At 40.8% G+C, this 15898-nt stretch overlaps 1 protein-coding gene across 2 annotated transcripts in view; it reads right to left on the bottom strand.

The window, feature by feature from the left end:
- The window catches only part of col4a4 (collagen, type IV, alpha 4), a 54965-nt gene that overhangs the window by 36893 nt on the left and 2174 nt on the right, over positions 1-15898 (bottom strand). For both annotated transcript variants that reach the window (XM_017490514.3, XM_017490513.3), the window contains exons 3-4: positions 15313-15355; positions 3097-3168 (exon numbers count right to left, since the gene is read on the bottom strand). In XM_017490514.3, the coding sequence (XP_017346003.1) occupies positions 3097-3168; positions 15313-15355 (115 nt within the window). The remainder of the gene's footprint in view (positions 1-3096; positions 3169-15312; positions 15356-15898) is intronic.

Raw genomic sequence — 15898 nt, 5'->3', positions numbered from 1 at the left:
CAGTACCATCCGGAACCCATAAAAATACACGCAGACTAGATTACAATACATTTACATTGACATAATTCAGCAGACCACCTTATAAAGAGTGACTTACAGACATACTTTGCAGTCTCTATCAAAAATATTTCCATGTGCTAGTTCACCAAGTGTGGGTCAAGAATACCATCAACTGAAAAAACCTTTTTAGGAGGTTAGTACAGGAAGAAAAGAAAACACTTTTTTATGTACTTGGTGAAGAGGAAAGACTGTAGTCTTCATTTGAAGACAGCAAGAGGCTGAGCTGTCTGGATAGTGAGGAGAAAGTCATTCTACCTCCTGGGAGCCAGGACGGTGTAGAGTCTTAAGACATGTCTTCCTTGTACCTTCAGGGATAGCGGTTCCAGTCAAGTCATGCTTGAGACTTGAAGAGAGTGTATAGTAAGAGTGTAATAAGTACCATCAGGTAGGTGAGGGCTACCTGTTTTTCGCTTTGTAGACAAGTATCAGTGTTTTAAATCTAATGCGGGCCTTTACAGGAAGTCAGTAGAAGGCACGCGGCAATGGGGTGATGTGAGAGAACTTGCAGAGAATGAAAACAAGTCTTGCAGCTGACTTCATCAAGCACTTGAACGGATAGAATTGGCAGGATCCTCCTCATGGTATATAGGAGACACTTGCATGGCAGTGTCAGGCAAGTGGTTGTCCACCTACCTCAAGGTTTCATGGGATTGCCACATGATGTGATCTGAGAAATGCCCAGAGAGATCACGAGTCCTTGACATCGAGATGCGTCAACAAGGATATACAGCAGCCCAGTCTTGCTGGGATTTATTTTTAGCTGATGCACTGCCATCCTTGACCATGCTGAGGTCCATGCAAAAACATGAATGTCTAATCCAGGAAAGATTGAGTGTCAGTAGCATAGCAGTGGTATGAAACGCCATGAGAGGATATGACCTCACTGAGAGTGTGGGACTAGAGAGAGAACATAAAAAGGCCCAGCAGTGAGCCTTGTGGGACACCAGTGCAGACTCTGCATGGAGCAGATATGCAGCCCCGATAATGTCAGCTGATACTGTATATCCAGGTAAGAAGCAATCCAGGTGTCAAAGGCTGCTCAGGGAGGAGGGTGAAGAAGGACAGGGAGTGTAGAGTTAAAAGAAAAAAGATGTAATGGAGGTTGTGTGGATCAGGTGCAGATTCTTCCAGCTTTCCTGTGTAGCAGGATGTCCTTGCAGCAGCCAGATCAGAAAAAACCTTTGACAAAGCAGAGCAGTATGAGAGAAGATCAAAAATAAAGAAAGTTGTGAATTGCCTGGATGGAACCTCATTTGTTCCTCTCTCCTCTCTAGAACCTTGTCAAAGACTTTTCCAGGACAACTTTTCCACACAAAGCCAGTTTCCACTGCAAAGATCTAGTCCATCTATGACTGTCCATCACATGCCTGCTACCCAACTGGCACTGCACCTCTACATTGCTATTTTGTATGTTTTAACTTTTTAAAAACACATATCTCGCAGTAAAACTGTATCGTAAGGCAGGGATTTTAGCAGTACCCACACTATACTGTATGGCTGAAAATATGTGGACACCTGCCCAAACTGTTGCCATAAAAAGTCTGAATCACTCAATTGTATAGAACATCACTGCACGCTGCAGCCTTACAATTCCCTTAAGAACTAAGAGGCCCAAACCTGTCCCAGCTCGACAAAGTGTGAGCTCCATGAAGACGTGGTGTGTGAAGGTTGGAAGAAGGTGGAAGTTCTCGAGTGTCCTGCACAGAGCCCTGACCTCAACCCTACTGACTCATCACATGTGCGATGAACTGGAACTGGAGCCTCCTCACCATCTCAACCTCACTAACGCTCTTGTAGCGGAATGACCACCACAAACCCCCACAGCCACACCCAAAAATCTAGTGGAAAGCCTTCTCGGAAGAGTGGAGCACATTATAATTACAAAGTAGCACTAAATCTATAACGGGATGTTCATAAAGCGCACACGGTGTGATTGGTCAGGGTTCTACTACCTTTGGCCATGGTAATTTAATAAATGTAAAGCATAATATAATTTATTCAGAGTAAACTGAGATGTGCCAGTTTTTACGTTTCGCTCTCTCTCTCTCTCTCTCTCTCTCTCTCTCTCTCTCTCTCTCTCTCTCTCTCTCTCAGGAATGTCCTGCATTATATCTGACCCACAGCTCTTCAACAAGGTCATTGTAAATATGTCACTCTTAGCTTAAAGCCTATCATTTAAGCTACATGCCCTTCTGCAGTGACACCCACCCACACCCACACACACCCACACACACACACACACACTAGTGCACAAACACACAAACATGTTGCCTGTAACCCTTGCCTTATCGTCAATTTATGACAAGCCTAAAATTCTTTTTTGTCTTATTGACTTCAAGAGAGAAAGAAAAAGAGGCTGGGGAGGAGCTACTATTTCGAGCAGGTATAATGTAAAGTGATAAGAGGAACTAACTTGGCTTGTGAATGTTCCACGACATTAAATGTAAATGGTTACAAAACCATAATAAAGAATAGTGTAAATTATGGCGTGAATGTGGCACAAGCTGCGATACGCATAGTATGTACTGTCAAATCAAATGTGAAATCTTGTTTGTGCTTCAAATAAACAGAATTTTCACACACACTATGAATTTGTTAAGGAATGATGACTGTTCGCATTTGTTAATAAAAGAGATGTAATCGTTTTTCCCTCGTCTCGCCTGCATGAAACAGCAGTCTGCTAATATGTAACAGGCTTGAGGGAATTTTGCTAATGGTTTAATGGACGTTTAGTTGCACACCTGCAGGATACAACAGGTACGAGCACGTCCACCAACCCTGAACTGGGTCACTGTGGCAGGATGTGGCAGCGAGGGGGCTGATCTCCATGCCGTTCAGTGTTCCTGTTGTGTGTTTATATCCTGGTGAGGACCAAATGGACCACAAGGATAAGATTATCTGACATTTTTGACCTTACGGGGACATTTTGGTTTAATGAGGTTAAAATCACCATATTAAATAAGTATTCATTTATTTTCCTTTATAGGATGATGTGAGATAATGAGATGTGATTTGTTAATGAAATCATTTTCTTACCCTGGAACCTTTTATTGGAATACAGGGGCACAAGCTGGTGTTGCGCTGGCCACAGTCCTGGGAGATCTCAACCTGAGGGCAAACACACAATCACACAATTCACTTTTTCATACTCTCTCTCTCCTTCTCTCTCTCTCTCTCTCTCTCTCCAGCTCTCTCTCTCTCTCTCTCTCCCTCCCTCTCTTTCCCCTCTCTCTCTCCCTCTCTCTCCCTTTCTCTCTCTCTCTCTCCCTCTCTCTCTCTCTCCCTCTCTCTCTCTCTCCCGCTCTCCCTCCCTCTCCCTCCCTCTCTCTCTCTCTCTCTCCCTCTCCCCCCCCCTCTCTCTCCCCCTCTCTCTCCCTCTCTCTCTCTCCCGCTCTCTCTCTCCCCCTCTCTCTCTCCCTCTCTTTCTCTCTCTCTCTCTCTCCCCCTCTCTCTTGCTGTCTCTCTCCCTCTCTCTCCCCCTCTCTCTCTCCCTCCCTCCCTCTCCCTCTCCCGTTCTCTCCCTCTCTTTCCCTCTCTCTCTCTCTCTCTCTCTCTCCCTCCCTCTCTCTCTCTTTCCCGCTCTCCCTCTCTCTCGCTCTCTCTCTCGCTCTCTCTCCCTCTCTCTCTCTTTCCCACCCTCCCTCTCCCTCTCCCACCCTCTCTCTCTCTCTCCCCCTCTCTCGCTCCCTCTCTCTCTCTCCCTCTCTCTCGCTCTCTCACTCACTCTCTCTCCCTTTCTCTCTCCCTCTCCCTCCCTCTCTCTCTCTATAAACTCTAGATTTACTTTAAATAACTTAAAACAATGATTTTATCAATCAACCCCTAAAGTCAATACTTGAAAAACGACTGATTGGAACTTAATCATGCACGGTTACTGGAAACTGGTTACACACACTGCTTGAGGCAACATAAACATACATTACAGTCAAATTAACACCCATTAAATTGGTAGAGCATTCAACCTACTTAGCAAGTAGCACAGCTCGTACAGAAAAGCACAAATCCTCGTAATCTATTTGTTCTAGTAAGCTATGTAACATAAAATCAGCTGATACCGAATGCACAGCAAGAACCTTTGAACTGAAACCAGGACTATAAAATCCCTTACATTTAAAGTGCTTATTATAAATGAAACTGGAATTTACTGTACTTTTAAAAACAGAAACATAAATCGGCATGCGTACGCAACTTCGAATCGATATGGCTACCGTATATCGCCCACATCATCCGATTGGCAGGGAATGTAGCACTGCATGCCGTTATTCATTACAATACTGTAGGCGCTACACAGAAATCTCAAGATGAATTTACTCAGCTGAAGTACTTTTTAATAACGTAACGAATACAACCACAAAAAGAAGTCTTTTCCGATAATTATTATCGGAACAGGAGCGCTCCTCTTGGACCTAGGTGCATCATTAGAAAAGTTATTAACTGTTGGAGACTTTAATATTCATTCTGATAATCCACAACACCATCTGTCTACTTCAGACTCCACCAGTATGTAACTTGACCCAGTCGTTACAGCGGACACACCCTTGATATAACGCTGACGTTTAGCATGGATATAGAAAGCTTTCACAGGTTAATACAGTATATTCATTTCACCTTGTGGATGCGTCAAGCGTACGATCACGTCGCCTGCTGGGTTCGGGTTTGTTGAAAATCTCTCCTTGATTGACAAGGTTGAACCTCTGACACTTGCTCGAGTGATTGAATAGAGTTAGTGTTTTTGCTTCACACTAGATAACGTTGCCCCATTTAAAAGATAAAGGGTACTAAGCTAGCACCCTGGTAATGATATAATGATCACACTCGCACTTTAAAACACCCGAAAGTTAGAATGTAAATCAGCATACGTATCTCTCTACCCTAAGAGTGGACAACAAAAACAATCCTAGATTCTTATTTAATACAGTAGCAAAGTTAACCAGGAACAAGAGCAATACATGACCCTTGTCCGCTGTCAAGCTATAGGCCAATATCAAACCTCGTCTTGCTCTCCAAGAGCCTAGAATAGATAACAGCTAAGCTTATAAGTGCACATGGGAGAACACGTCCAGGAAATCTTTCCGTCATCCTTTAGGGCTCAGAACAGTGCTGAGACTGAACTGGGTAAAGTCGTAAATGACCAACTCCTGGCCTTGGATCACGGTTGTGTCTATTTGCTTTATCTCACTTTGGATACCACAGATCACTATAAGTCTTCTAGACAGACTACATTTTGTTTTGGAGTTAAGGGAATGGTTCAGATCTTATCTGATTGAATGTTATCAGTCACAGGGATGTCTGACTGCCTACAGACAAGCAAGTACAATTCCTCAAAAGCTTTCGCTGCTGTGCTGAAGACGCACCGCTGTACGTTTCAGCAGAGTCAAAGTGAAAAGCCATACTGTAATAAAGCTTTTCTTACTGTACCTCTAGTCCTTACAAGAACCGGAAAAGTCGCCTCGTATGTTATCCACGCTACATCGGCTTCCACCGATTAAAAAGTAATCACGAATGGCCTATAAAGCACGAAATGTCTTGCCCAACTGTAACTGAGTTGTTTCAATCAAGAGGTGCAGACTATTTATTAGTACCTAGAAACATGACGACTATTGCAGGAAGCAGACTTCCAGCTGTGGAACAGCTGGCTATCCAGTTAGTGTTCAGGAATCGGACACAGTATTAATCTTTAAGCCTATTATTTTTTTTTAAATCGACTTGTTTTGTCAGGAACAGAAGATCTGGTGATAGAGCATCATGGTAAACCGAGATGTTTTGATGCTTCCACCCCTCTTTCTTGGTTTGTTGATGCTGGAGTGGTGGAATTCAGATGTCCAAGGGTGCCCTCAAGCCCGTATTGCTTTCTATCATCATAGTTAGACCTGTGGGAGTCCCAGCGTGCACTCTGATCACAATGTACACACATTTTAAACCACTGTAGGATAAGAACATACCAAGCAATCAGTTCTCGCTCTCTCGTTCTGGACCCACGTGATTCTATTTAATGCTTTACTTCTGCTTGATTTTTTTTCTGCAGATTATACCGAACTTCCTGATCCTTGTTTCTTACCCAATACTGTACCCAAGTACCATCTTGTGCTCAACCCAGGACTCACAATATTCACAACATGCTCATACCAAACACACTCGGTACTGTTCGACTTGACTCTTCTACTTGAGGGTGGGTTCCTCTAAAGGTTTCTTCCTCAAGTCAGGAAGATTTAGTTCCACTGTCCCCCTGGCCTGCTCATTATGGATATAACTCTGCATCGACATCTGCAAAGCTTCTTTGTGACAACGTCTACTGTTAAAATCAGTATACACAAATCGAACTGAATTGTTTATTCACTTACTTACCTACACAATGTCCCTAAATTCTAGCAAGCGATGATTCGCAAATGAACTGAATATGTACGCACATCGATCTCCACTTATTACGGAAGAGCTTGCCACTCTACCGCCTTTCCTTAAAGCGAAACTAGACATTACACAAGAGGTCATCTGACCAGCGAGCATGCATCAAGGTGAGACAAAGAAACATCAACATGAAAAAAAAAAGGGCGGTGGACTGAGAGAGAACATGGGGGAAGAGAGAGATTGAGGGAAAAGAAGAAAAAAAAAAACAAAGACGTGGAGAGAACTTCAGCCGAACAAAAAAGAAGGGAGGGGGAGAGGCGAATGAAGATAAAGGGGGTTGTTTTGTCTTTAAAAAAGTAGACGGGCATGTGGAAGGGCCACATGAGATAAACTATGTAATCAGATGCCAGTCTTCCAGAAAACCACACCTATTTTACGTGAGCCAGTGCCCAGTGTAGACTCGGATTCCTGTTCTTGGTTGAAAGCACTGGAATCTGATGTTGTCTTCTGCTGTTCACACATCATCCAGTGTTTTATCCCTTACATGTTCCATAATACAATGACACGGTTTCTGGACCGTACTTCATTCCATCAAGAAACAAATTCAAGCTGAGGTTTCTACAGTGAATCGTTTTCAAAAGGTGCATCAAGCAGCAACTCACACGCACACACACAGAACGCACCTCACTTTTATCATGGGAGTCATGGTAAATTTTAGAAATGACATAAATGTTTTTGTGTGTGTGTACAGAACCTGCAAACCGTGTGAGAAACCCGTTTACCATGATGTAATTTGGCAGCTATTTCAAAGGGATAGCTTTTACACGAGATCTAATGGTTTGAGCATTTGCAGCGACACTATGAGGGTTTCAGATGAACGTCTGATTAGCACACAGGCACGCTTGGCTCCCTCAGCCATATGTGATGTGTACCCGAAGCACGGGCTTCCCTTAATCAACACATCCTTCATTCTCTTTATTTTCCTTTTTATCAATCGCCTTTAACGCCTAGAATCACAGAACTGAAAGGAGAGCCGAGGCGTTTCCTACAAAACCTACAGTCTATGGATTAACTGTCCTTCCAGAGCCAGACCACGTCAGTGTTCATGTCTGTACCTAAACAACGGTCATGGATATAGTTTGTTGGGATAAACGAATTAATGACTAACTATCGTACGTTCAGTTACCGTTTCTAGTTCGATTTCTATCGCAGTCGAACAATACTACAAAATCCACTGATGTATTTGAAGTAAACGTATCTTGCTGCAGAACTCCGCCAGAGTACTGGAAGCGTTTCTACCGCGTTAAGCCCCTCCTACTGTCTTTCAAAGATAATAAAAAGACGTCATTTTGATCATTTACATAGCGTTTGCCGTCAACAAATGTCTTAAGGTGGATTCATTTTGGATTTTGAAAAGGTTTCTGAACAAAAAAAAAATGAATAAAAGGGAAAAACACTCAAATAAAATGATAAAATATTGTCTAATCTGTTTATATTTATATCTTCATTCGTTTCTGGCTTTGGAATGCTATATATATATATATATATATATATATATATATATATATATATATATATATATACATATACACACATACATCCTATATATATATAGGATGTATGTGTGTATATACTATATATATATATATATATATATATATATATATATATATATATATATATATAGTATATACACACATACATACATATATTTTAAATCCTCCAATTTCTCCTGGTTTTTCATTATTTCAGATTCATGTACGGCTTAACATTATTTTGCTCGCTAATTTTAATTTTTAATTATGTTTTAATTATGTGTGTGTATGTATATATTTATACCAACTTGGCCTGATGTATTCTCAAAGCCCTGGAATAAAACTGAACGCTGCACACTTGGCCGATCTTAGGACCGATCCCTGAAGTCCTTGGAGTTGTGAAGCAGCGATGTTACCCATAATCGTGTGCAATCGTGTCGCAAAGGATTTATATAGTACTAAACTCACTTCTTCTAACATCCTCGCGGGAGTTTAGAACATCATTGGATCTCTGTAATATTACATGAATCGATCACGCTCACTCTACATAATTAAAACTAGTAGATTAGACACTCGGGGAAGAAACACTGCGCAATACTTCGCGGTGAGCTTGAGTTCGGTGTCTGTTTATATACTGTGTGAGTTTGATTGAGTTCAAGTGTGCATGATCAGTAACCACGAGAGCATATGAACATGCGAATTAGCATGCGAGTCAGGAAGTATATTCCACGGCAGCCGTTTTGGGAATTGGAGTTTGTTTCCGATTCCAGAGTTAACATGAACTTCCGAGATCAAGGTCTAATCGAATGAAGGTCATGAAATCTATCTAACTGCTATATCGAGTCGTCAATTAAATAAAAAGAACGCTAATGCTTCGGTTAATTCACTGAGCTTACCTGTAAAGAAAACGTGCCCATGGTGTAAAGGATAAGCTGACCGAGCATACATCTGCTATCCTTACATCGGACTGGCTCATAAACCGCTTCACAGACCCCCACTTTGAGAACCACTGCCTTGTACAGGCTGTTCTGCCTGTGTGTGTTAGCTGTAGACATGCTCCTGCTGGCAGCTCTGCATCTGCCTGTTCTCTTTAAAACCATCTGCATGTCCTAGATGCTGTAAGAGATTTTCAGACATCTACCATTACATCTGTCTTGCATGCAAGTCGCAGTGATGTCTGAAAAGGCTTATGGACTGCCAGTGAATTCCTCAATTCTTCGCGGAGGCTCCAAAATGAGGGCATGCGTTTATTCTTTTGCAGGTTTTTTTTCTTCCATCAAATATACTTCCAATGCAATCATTAACCGACAGCTTTTCTTGTAAATCGTTCCTCTATAAGTATCACCCAAGGGTGGTATGTGATGGATCGCTACAGAGTCTGTGATTTAAAAAAATATAATAAGTGTTTTGGGTTTTTTTTTTTGTTTTTTTTTTTGCTACAGTGCATAACCCATACAGTTATTAGATTTATTATTTAGCGCTTTTAGTTATTAGCCTGTTTGGCTAGGTACTCGAATGAAACCTATTCAATCCAAACCTCAAGAACACAAAACTCAGCGTATAAGTAATGTCAACTTGGATCTAATCGGTTCTCTTTAGCTCTCTACACCGCCAATAAATAGTCCAAATGTTATTTCAATATTAAGCATAATAATTTGAATATTAGAATGGGTCGGTGGAATTAATTTTATAGTTAAGAGTCCCCGGCTTGGAAATGTGTGAGAACCCAATATTTAACACAAATATAACGATATCGTGCATGTACAATGTGTCACATAATGGAGGCTGAGGCTGAGACAGAAGCAGGTAAGGCAGGTTAGGTAATGAGAAGACAAATCCACAGGGTTAGGCAGAAATCAAAAGGGTGAACCGATCATGCAAACAATCCAAACTAGGCAAGGCAGAGAATCAAAAACGAGGGAATAAATAACAAAAAAAAAAAAAAAACCTGAGCACTGTCACAAGGTAAAGGCTTGGTAACCGAGACAGACAAATAACCTGAGTGCAATACATCACAGTGGCTGTATATGTATATGTGTATGTGAGAGTCTCTTAAGTAGTGTCGTGTGGTGTGATCGGGAACAGGTATGTGTGTGATTAGTCCTCAGGAGAACGTGCTGTGTCTGTGTGTTCCATTGGGAGTTGTGGTTGTCGGCCATGTTTGTAGTTCGTGGGGCATTCTGGGAAATGGAGTTGCCGGTTTGCCGTGACACAGCGGATATAAATGTCTACACACCCCTGTTAAAGGCGCAGGTTGATGTGATGCGCCTTCAGTGTGATACAGCAACCAAAATCGATTCAAGTGAAAACGGAAGAAAAAAGGGAAAAGAAAAAGCTTACAGTAACCTGGTTGCGTAAGTGTGCACAAGCCTTAACTAATATTATAAAAGATCAATAAAAGCACCTTTTGCTTGTAATACAGCACTCAGGCTTTTATGGCTAAGACTTGGCTGATGATGATGATGATGATGATGATGATGATGAAAAACCCCCAATCTGCATTGAAAAAATTGTACACTACTTTATGCACCGTTGCCTAAAGGAGGTCATGCATTAGAAACGCTGGTCAGTTTCTTCGCTCCCCTTTGCCTTGACTTCACCTCCCTCCCATTCTAATCATCATCTTCATCTGTTCATCTCTCTCTCTTTCCCCCATTCCCCTGCTTCACCTTTATGCTCATGTCAGAGAGCAAAACGAACAAGATACAGAATAGACATAACTACAGACCAGCAGACACGGCATACGCACGTATATGCGCACACGTACGCTCGTACGTAATTATGAAATACAAGTCCTTGCGTAAGTATTCACACCCTTCAATTTTCCCACAATTTGTCCTGGAACCAAAATGGACTTAACGGGTACGTTTACAATTTGTTTTACACAGAACGTCTATTTGACGGTGCAAACTATTTTTTTTATTGTGAAGCAAAGGTTATAATTAATTCCTTATTCCTTATTTCCTTGGTATGTACAAGAAGCAAAAATATGGTCTGCTGGTTTTTCCATTCAGAAATCCTAACAACAAATAGACAACAAATTTACAGATCATCACGTTCAACTCCTCAAGCAGATGCTCTGTGGAACTTTCTGGTGAACTTTCTAACTTCTATCTAACGTGGCTGTTCAAAACAACAACCGTCATTCCCAAATCAGGGAACTGGGGTTTATAGTTGACAACAATAGCCATTTAATAATATTATAATCAGATTTATTTGAGTTTTTGGGATTGTTATTTCCAAAGAGATGATGCTAGTCAAAATGGGGTCCTTTATATATATTATAATGGCCGTATGATTTTCCAGGTGATAACGATAGAGATCGATCATTTTAGAATGATTGGAAAAAAAAAACCTGTGCGATGACCGTACAAGTTAATGTTTATTTATTAAAATAAATCACGAATGTGTGCGCACCACTGTTGACGTGACAAACAGAAAAAAGATCAAAAATGCAAATCCTTTCTCCAATGGCCGAACTTTTCAGGCTACTTTCGAGCCTTATTGTGTTTTCTTTTTCTGAGATATTGCTTGGGTGTAAATTTGGCTGAAACCTGGCAACCCTGGACCTTTGAAGCTCCACATGAAGTAAAGAATAAAAACGCCGTGATTTTTTTGGTTTGTTTGTTTGTTTGTTTGTTTGTTTGTTTTGTCCTTTCTACCTATAAACCAGTGGCCTAATTTAAACCACCATGACTCTGACCAGCCAGTTAGTAAAGACAGCCGCACGTTCACGTTGAATGAACGTTCACGTTGTTTCCCTGCAGGCTTCATGTTAGAAACATTTTGTTCTTGTTTCCTACAGGGTCTAGACTCAAATGGACGCTGGCAAGCTTTCTAAAAAAAAACAAACAAAACAAAACAAGCAAAAAAAAACAAAACCATAATAGTCCTAATTGACATTAGAATGCCTACTCATCGTGTCTGAGTACCGTATTCGGTTCTATCCTTATTTAATTCTGAGTATAAGTAGGACAAATAACTTGAAAGCAAAATGCAGTTGTTTAAAGTTAGTATTTGTCTTTAAACCCTAAACAATATAAGTGAAGGGCAGAGACCTGTGCGCCCAAGCCATGACACCACCTCCACCATGCTTCACAAATGAAACGGTGTGCTTAGTCCCTTCGCTTTCTTCACATGCTTCCCTTCGCATCACTGATAAAGATTTATCTTTACCTCATCTGTCTATAAAGCCTTGCTCCAGACATCTTTTGGCTCATCTTTGTACTTCTGCAAATTCCAGTCTGGCTCTTGTTCCTGTTCTCAGTGCTCATGAGAGGTTCGCGTCATGTCCTTCTGTATTCCTTCTCTAGAATTCTTCCGAACACCCTGGAGACCATTTCTTTTTTGTTTGTTTGTTTGTTTGACAACGCTGCCGTCATCAGATCCTGGCAAACTGCTTACTCCTCCATTAGTTTCTTTCTTTTCTTTTCTTTTCCTCTTCACCAATATTCCATACAGCTGATTGATATTCGATCTTACGTTCAAGACTGTATGCTTTTTCATCATCTCTAATTTTCGTCCTGTTTTGAATCGTTTACATCAAAGCAACCACGTTCATTCAACTGAACGATGCATTCGCATTCGTTCATTCATCCTTAGTAACTGCCTGGTCAGGGGTCAGACTGGTTTACATTACGCTGCTGGTGTGTTTGTATCGTGGGAGCTAGAATGTTTTTATGAAATGTTTTGTTTCTTGTGCACTTACAGTAGCTTAAGTTTTACTAGATCCAGTATTCTTACTAATGTACTCTGCAGTTATTATACAGATTCTTCTTCAGATATACAAGGCGGTCCAAACGTCTGAGACCACATTGAAAATATGTGATTTTTTTTTTTCTTTTTCATGTAAATTTGGAAATAAATAGAAGGTTCTAGACTTTTCGAAATATTAAATAAATAAATAAATAAATAAAAAGAAAGTAAATGCTCAATGTCTTGAATATTTAATATTCAACGTGCTACACTATTACCAGCTCCCTATTTAAATGTAAGCAAACGTGTGATATTGAGCATGCTGTTAAGTGCTTTGTACAGCGATACGGTCAGATTTTTCCTCATGCTTAATCCCTTCTAATGAAGCACGTGCTCAGGCGAGACTCGGACGGATTTGGTCCAAAATGGATCATAAGGTTTTACACAAACTTCCGGAGTCCGCGCCAGCTCGAGTGCACGCTGTCGTTAACGCAAAAGGGGCACAAACAAATACTAAAAAAACCTCTGAAATTCATTCAAATATTTCAAAGGTTCTAATTTTCGCTCCAGTTGTTACTGTTGTGGGGCATCACTTATGTTAATCACTTATATTATAGCAGGTATAAACACTCTCTCTCTCTGTCTCTGTTTGTGTCTCTCTCTCTCTCTCTCTCTCTCTCTCTCTCTCTCTCTCTCTCTCTCTCTCTCTCTCTCTCTCTTTGAGTCAGCAAGATGTTAAAAATGCAGAAAATGCAAAACCAGGACCTTCTCTGTCCTGTCATGACAGTTACAAAGCACTGGCACTTCCATACTACAGTATAAATGTTAAATAAACGTCTCCTACGAGAAAACTTCACCACATCGACGGGTATACCTTTTTCTTTATTAAATGAAAAGCTAAATTTATTTTTTTTAAAAACAGCATGATTTTCAATCTGTTCATGGCGAGTCTTAGACGATGTGTAAGTGAGTGGTTACTATAGAAGCGAAAAAACGTATTTGAACAAGCACATTAATATAAACAGGCACTACTGTCAGAGCTGCTGTTTATATTAATGTGATGTAATGTAATATATTATATAAAACCAATCAACACCTTCTGACCAATCAGATGTGAGAATTCAACATCTGAATTCTCAGAGATATATATTTATATATATATATATATATATATATATATATATATATATATATATATATATATATATATTACTAACTATACAGGGTGCGTGTGTGTGTGTGTGTGTGTGTGTGTGTGTGTGTGTGTATGTGTGTGTGCTGACAGCATCTGTATTCTGACACCCAGTGATTTTGGTTCAGCACCTGACACATACCACACGCACACACACACATATGCAGTCACACTAAGATGCATTGCCTAGGAATGTACTGCAAGACAAGTCGTTCTCTAATTCAACATGTCTTAAATGCCTTCTTTTTTTCTTTCTCGGAGCGCTCTTACCTCATCCCTCACTGCCATTCTGCCATATTGTTTATACTGATAGAAGACATGTCTGAATGCCAGCTATCTGCTTATCTTCCCTCACAACCAATGTTCTGTATCCAGCTGTGGCACCTCTATCAGCCAGACTTGCACAGCTCCATCAAGATATTCGGGTTCTTGCATACACACACACACACACACACACATGCAAACATATATATTTTTTAAAAAATGACAACAATGCCCAAACGATGACCTTAATACTGCAGATTTCAGACCTCCCGAGGCTCTTTCCTCCAAATACGCCCCGGTACGCTCCTCAAAAAGCTTTTCCCACAGGCAGATCATCTTTTGATCGTTTCTGTCCTCATAACCCTCGTGAATCATGTGCCATTGAAGTTCAAAGGAAGTTCCATGCTACTGAATCGCTCAAGGAGGCCTACATTTCAGTATCTGATGGAATCTGCTTGCTATTTTCTTTTTTCTTTTTTAAATCAGAAAGCAATAAAACACTTTAATCTTGAAACACCTTATCAGCTTACCAGAGAAGTCATTTCGTTGTAAATACAACCAGCATTAAACGCCCCTGCTTCTGTAAAGTTATAATACGTGAGATGCGGTGTGATGAGGTGAGATCACTCTAGACTGCACTTCAAGGAGCCAATACTGAGCTGTAAGGTGGAGCAACAGGGAAATCCAAGAATGACTTGCATAATAATCTCAATAATTAACATGTGGTTACACCGTCAATGGCGTCAACAATCTCTTTTGTAGTTTCGCTTTGGGTTCCTACGTTACCCACAATGCCGTTTGACTACTAGAGCAAATTAGCCCTCGCTTCATCTCTACCTCCAGAGAGCGTCCTTCAGTCTGTCCGGCTCTTTCGCCACCTCATCTGTACACACTGTTCAAATAGATCAGCTTCCAACGCATAGACTGTCACGCTAATACCACCATCGCGCTCGTCATCTCTTAGATCGCAAACCGGCCGAGCCGAGCCTCCGTCATAATTCGTCGTGTACCTGGATTGAATACTCAGAAAACCGATTGCCTTTTCCATTAACGTGACGCTGAATGTTGCTGGAAAATGGTGAGCGAGAAAAGAAGCTTTCGCTCTTTTTGTTTTTAGGCATTAAAAGCAAAACCCGGCCACGTTTTGTGTATGTTTGAGATCATTCCTTTTAAACTCAACAATAACTGCTTGGAGCTTTCCTTTAAAAGTAAACGACTTACCCCTTGAGCTTCCTGTCTGTACACACGTGTCAGTAAAAGCCACCTGAAAGAAAATAGTCGGAATCACTCAAATACAGAACTGAAGAGAAAAAAAAGAACCTAAAGACAATACTGAAAATAAAAGAGAAATAATTGGACGCTAAGGAAGAACCCAATCTGACTAACAATAAACATCACATATTGGTATGTAATCTAGGAGTTACATCTTACCAGCTCTATGGTGCATCAGTAGGACATAAAAAACTAGAGAATCGTTATGTGTAGTCGTCCGCCGTATATGAAAGTGTTGGTAAACCTCTATAGGAATAGTTAGATTAGGGGTCATGTGACACCAGACCAAACAGAGTATTAGAAAGTTTACTGTAGCAGAATCGATCAATGTATGACCAATCATAAGTAATAACTGCTGGAGAGGGCGGGATCAAATGGTCAGATGTTTTGTAGGCGTGGCCTTGAGTAGGATTACTTGAAATTGGTACCGTTTTTGACAGTGAAGTGATAGTTAATCATTAAAAGAGAACTTTCCCTTCACCATTCAGTCATGCTCACCGCTTTTATCCGGATTTTATGTACCTGGACTTATGCA

This window comes from Ictalurus punctatus, chromosome 17 (assembly GCF_001660625.3).
Source record: "Ictalurus punctatus breed USDA103 chromosome 17, Coco_2.0, whole genome shotgun sequence".
NCBI lineage: Eukaryota > Metazoa > Chordata > Actinopteri > Siluriformes > Ictaluridae > Ictalurus > Ictalurus punctatus.
This window is presented reverse-complemented; position numbering and strand designations above follow the sequence as displayed.